Source organism: Echinops telfairi, unplaced genomic scaffold (genome assembly GCF_000313985.2).
Source record: "Echinops telfairi isolate 266 unplaced genomic scaffold, ASM31398v2 ScPeMD7_7410;HRSCAF=8448, whole genome shotgun sequence".
Lineage (NCBI taxonomy): Eukaryota > Metazoa > Chordata > Mammalia > Afrosoricida > Tenrecidae > Echinops > Echinops telfairi.
Window position 1 is genome coordinate 14,032,086 of NW_022111310.1, and position 5,420 is coordinate 14,037,505.

General features: G+C 47.5%; 1 protein-coding gene across 5 annotated transcripts in view; it reads left to right on the forward strand.

Moving 5' to 3' along the window:
• Positions 1–5,142, forward strand: part of PALM2AKAP2 (PALM2 and AKAP2 fusion) — a 287,817-nt gene extending 282,675 nt beyond the window's left edge. For 4 of the 5 annotated variants that reach the window (XM_045296629.1, XM_030887396.2, XM_030887397.2 and 1 more), the window contains one exon: positions 4,408–5,142. In XM_045296629.1, the coding sequence (XP_045152564.1) occupies positions 4,408–4,506 (99 nt within the window). In that variant the 3' untranslated portion in view covers positions 4,507–5,142. The remainder of the gene's footprint in view (positions 1–4,407) is intronic. The other variant, XM_045296628.1, reaches the window with a different exon arrangement.
• The last annotated feature ends 278 nt before the right edge of the window (positions 5,143–5,420 follow it).

The following is a 5,420-nucleotide window of genomic DNA, read 5'->3' on the forward strand; positions in this document are numbered from 1 at the left end:
TTGCCACCACAATCAGTTTCCAAGCATTGTTTTTCCTTTTTGGACTCCTTGACATTTTTTATTTGTAGCATATTATTTTTATTTTTAACGTTTTAACCCCTAAATACACAGAATTGTCAAGTGAATCACTTTCATTTGCTCAATTAGCCATTTATATAGGACCCTACCATGTGCCAGGCAGGCACTGCCCTAGGTTCCAAGAATGCAGCCATCCACAAAAGAGCTTCGCGAAGCTGGCATGAAATGTAATACGAGGGGGCTTCCAAAAATTCACGAAACTTGCTAGGGAAGATCATGGAATTTCCCACGAACTTTGAGAAGCCCTTTCATATAACATCGTAAATTACTAAAGCCCCCCTCTCCAGCTTGGTCCATGATTTCATAATATTGTCTTCATCGCCATAGAAGAGATCAACAACCCAATGAAGTTGCAGCCCTCTCGTGTCACCGACCCCAGCCACCATTTCTCTGCCCCACCCCCATCCTGCCCACTCTCCTTCCCCCTCTCCCCTCCCCGCTGAGAGGTAACTCTCTTGAATTTCAGGTTCATGGTTTTTTTGTGCATGTTTTTATGCTTCACCTGTGTGTGTCTAGGTAAACAGCCTCGTAGTTTTGCATGTTTTAAAACCGGATAGGAAGAATGGCATTTCTCCGTAGTCCCCTCTGCTCTCCCTTATGTCTGCATTGTTTTCAGATGAGCCCCTGTGGAGACTTGTGCTCCTCGCCCCCTTACTGTAACTGTTGTCACGTTTCCCATGGAACGAGCAGATCATGTGTAGTCAGCCTCCCACGGATGCGGATGTGGGTTGTTCACATCTTTTTACAATTACGAACAGTGCTTCCATGAAGGTTACCACGCACGGCCTCTCCGTGGACTTCCGAGCAGAGCTCCTGGGCGGGGTTTTTACATTCTCGTATTCGCTTCGAGGGTCAGCTAGGGAAGCAAAGAACTACCACAAGGTGGATGGACACAGCGGCTACAACAATGAGCTCCGACATAGCAACCCCTCACAGCATCACCGTTAAGCTAACCTTTAGTCTGAGATGATTCTTTGGAATCACTCTACTGAGCAGCATTAATTACAATTAACCACAGATCAGAGTTGAAGATCTATCAGCAGTAATTTTCTTTTGCCAAGTATAAAGTGAATATTGAGAATAGTATTGTATGGACCCTCCCAAGCATAATTGTGCTTTTCTCATCTCGGGGAGAGAATTTGAGAATTAGGCCCCTAATTAATATTAATCAATGTCACCTTTGCGTTAGGATAGTTAGGAGTGAATACTCAGTCAGATACATTCCAAGAAGATAAATCTTAAATGTTGGCCCAGTCTATCTCCAGTTGAAGAGGGATTGGGTGATAAAACAATAATTATCAACATAAATACAAGCAGGATAACTGGGTTTTTTTTTTTAATCTTTCTTTGGTTTCACAGCTCTAAAACAAAGTGTGTCTATGTTGATTGCCATTCATAGTCAATCAACTAACTTTATTCATTAAACATTAGAAAGGGAAATTGTCAGAGACTTGTTCCGAGAGAATTTTTATATTCCATCCTCCGGCCTCAAGGACCCCTGGTGTGCAGGGGTTAAGTGCTAGGCTGCTAACTAAAAGGTCAGCTGTTCTAACCCACCAGCCAGTCCCGAGGAGGATGGCGTGGTGTGGCAGTCTCCTTCCATAGCGACCTTGGAAACCCAGCAGGGCAGTTCTACGCTGTCCTGCAGAGCCACCGTGAGCCAGAATTGCTGTGAACAGTAATGGGCTTGGTTTCTGGCGAACCAGACCTGAGTCTGGACTGAAACTGGAAACCTGTAGACGCTTAACCCCGTCCTTCCCATACTGTGCTGCTGGGCTTGGTCAGCCCTGTTCATTTCTATGATAAGTGTTGGCTGCCTGTCTCTCGTGCCTCTTCCTATAGGCCCGAAACTGGTCGCCACTAAGTGGCCGAGCAGCGTAGTGGGCTCCACGCCAAGTGAGTCCAGGTGCTGGGGACAAACGTGGACTTTCTACCTTCTGTGGATCCGTGGGCATGTGAGGTAACCTGCCTGTGCCTCCGCTTCATGACCCATGTAGAGCAGCATAGGACAGTAGTGATCATTAACAGTAACTGGCCCATAGAACCTGGGGCAGAAGTACTGACTATTATCAATGCACCCAAGACAAGTGCTGTGGTTTTTTTGGCTCAGAATAGAAACTAATAGAAACTAAAGCTAAGGCACCGTAATAAAATCAGTGCTAGATTTAATAATACTTCTTACACACATCTAAAAGAGCAGTCTGATTTCATTAGGGCACAAGTCTACAGTGACGCACCTTCCCTGGGGACTTGGCTTATGTATCATCAAAGGGCACTTGTAAGCTAGATGGTTTTACACCTGAGACAGTCCTAGGTGGTAAACAGTGCAAATCCAAAGGCAGCTTTATAGCGAAGTTGCATTGCTGGTGATTTTTAATAAAATATTTATATTATCCCCCCCATTAGATTATTTGGAAACTAGCCATGCGAGGGAGGGAATATTCTATTCTCAACACCAAGCACAGCTGCAGGCAGTTGGTAGGAGCCCAGGATTATTTGTTAGCTGGATAGTGCCATGGGTTCTAGAAGACAGGAGCAAACAAAAATTTCTCAGCTTGATTGAGACTAAAAAGAGGCCTCAGATAACTCGGTGAAGGCCATGAGAGAAAGAGCAGATAGTGTTTTTCAGAAACTCCTTTGGTGGTGGTGGTGGTGATGGTGGTGGAAGTTTGTCCCTGCAATCTGCCAGCCAGGTGATTGTTTGAGCACCGCTTTAGAAGAGAAATCATTCCCATTGACTGAGAACTTTGCAGGGCATCCGAAACTGCCCTGCACACAGGCATTGTCTCGTGCATTCCCCAGGACAATTCTGGGCGGGCGATTTTTAAAATGATTATTATCCCTATTTTACATCTAAGGAATGTGAGGCGCAAGGGTGTGTGTGACTTCGCTATGTTCCTACAGTCACCAGGGTAGCAATCGAAGTCCATCTGCAGCCTTGTCCGAGAAAGCCGGGCAGGACTGCCTCCGTATTGTAGATGAAGCAACGTGAGGCAGGAGGCCCCATGAATAACAAAGGGACACAACTAGAAATGGAGCTCCGGACTCCAAGGTCCGGTCCACGCTGTTCCTCAGGACTGTGCTAGGATGCAGTAGCCAGGAAAACATTGTATTGAACGTACCAAACCGGGCGGCGTGCTTCTGTTCGATTGACTAGCACTTCTTAGATCCTGAGTTAAGTGTTTCAAGGTGTGCTTAATAGTGCATAAGACATTGGACAGATGTGACCCTACCTATAGGCTCCCTGCCAGGGCCAGCTGTCCCCGATAGAAAGAGCGGGAAGGCTCCTCAGAGATCAAGACATTGAAGCCCTGGGCAGGTCATCCGTTTAACAAAGGCCCACTCTCTGTTGTCGGATCACCTGCACCTACAACCTGAGAAGCCATGTGCTTCTTAATTTCAAAGAGAAAAACCAGTGTACTGCCTCTCTGCAGCTTCACTCTGCCCACGCAGCCGTTGGCAACCTCTGTGTGACCAGAGCTTATGTGGATTCACAAAGCTGGCTGGATGAAGTCCACAGCCTGATCCAAACGTTGGGGTTCTCTGGTCTGCTTGCTTCTGAGGAGACCAAGCTGTTCAGGGTGGTGGTCAACCAGAGACCTATGAGTTAATCGAAAGGTTTCCTTGCTCAGCAGCATGCTTAGCTATCCTTCAGGTGTTTACAAGCCACCGGTAACTAGTGGCCACTCTGCTGGACGACCCGGATACAGCACATGATCAGCTTCAGCGAGAGGTCCCTTGGGACGGCACAGCGATCTCGGTAGCACATCGAGAGAGCGAGCTGCTGTGTCATCTAAGAGACTCGAGGCCGAGTACGTTCTAGTTTAAGGAGACCTCTAGAACATTTGGTGAAAATTCGATCTCGATGTTGAGTCAGACGCGGCGAATGAATTTGGGCTAGGTGATGAACCTGCCGCCAGAGCCCCCTCTTTTTCCTCGTGGCTCGCCGCCCTCCCACCACTCCCAGAGACTTTGTCCCATTCCTCTCGCCGCAATCCCCAAAGAGCCCGGGTTGCAGAACGGGTTGTGAGTTGGGCTGTTAACCACCTAGTCCGTAGTTCCAACCCACCAGTCACTCTTGAGGAGAGCGGCGAGGCTGGTGTCTGCTCCCTAAAGATTTAGGCGTGGTGCATCCAAGGGAGCAGCTCTGTGCCGTCTCACGGCACCGTTAGGAAACCCGAATCCACGCGATGGCCGTGGTTTGCTTTCTCGGGGTTTTTATCACATGTATCGCTGTCAAGAGAGAAAGGAGGACAGCAGCCGTGGAAACTGGTTTGGGTACATGATCCGTGTTTCATGACATCTTTCTCCCCCTCCCTTTCCCTTCAGGTCCTTGAGGCCACGCGGGTGAATCGAAGGAAGAGTGCCCTGGCCCTGCGCTGGGAGGCAGGAATCTATGCCAACCAGGAGGAAGAGGACAACGAATAAACTTCCTTCACCCCGGGAAGCTTCTTTGGTGCTTGGGATGCCAAGAAACCAAGAAATGAATCGATCGATGCATTTTAATGGAGTTTATTAAAGTGCACCCAAACTCAGCAATCCTTATGTAGACCAGAAGCTGTAATATACAAGTGAGGAAAAATGCGTAAAGGGAAAGGGAGGCCCACCCATCACATTCTGACACCCAGGAGTCAAAAGAGAAAGGACCCCATTTTCCTTGTGTGAGTCAAAGAACTGTGGATGTGGGCCAGTGCACAGCTGGTCAAAAAGGACGAAGACGTTACGGGCACATCAACAGGGTCACTACATGTAGAACCGAGACCAGCCTCACTGGGCGATGAGGAAGAACGGGTGTGGTAGGGGCTGCCATTTGGGGAGCAGTAGGACCCAGGCCAGGTGGTCTAGCGGATGTAGGGTATTCTTTGCCCCTGCTGCCCACCCACCACATGCAGCACCCTAAGTGTGGGGTTCATTCCATTCAGCCCAACAGCCATAAAGTGAATGATGTTTCTTTCCATCTGTGCCCAGAAGAGAGGCAGTTATGATTCCATTTCTCTTACACTTGTCTTTAATTGCGAGCAATTATTGATTGCAATACATAAAATCCATATTCTTAAGACAATACTTCTTCATGTTGTACACACAATCTATTCTATGTTGGGAGGTCGGGGGGGGGGGGAGAGGAGAAAGCCAAACCAAATGGAGTATTTTAGCTTTAGGATCTTGTCTGCTTCTTGTCCTGACTGATATGCCATTTATGAGAACACATTTTCATACTTCTGTTTCTTCATACGAAAACTGTATTTAGTGGGCAACATCTATTTTTATGACGATGGGATGGGGGAATATATACGTGTATAATATCTGTACTCACTGGACAGCTTGGTTCAAGATGGTAAGGT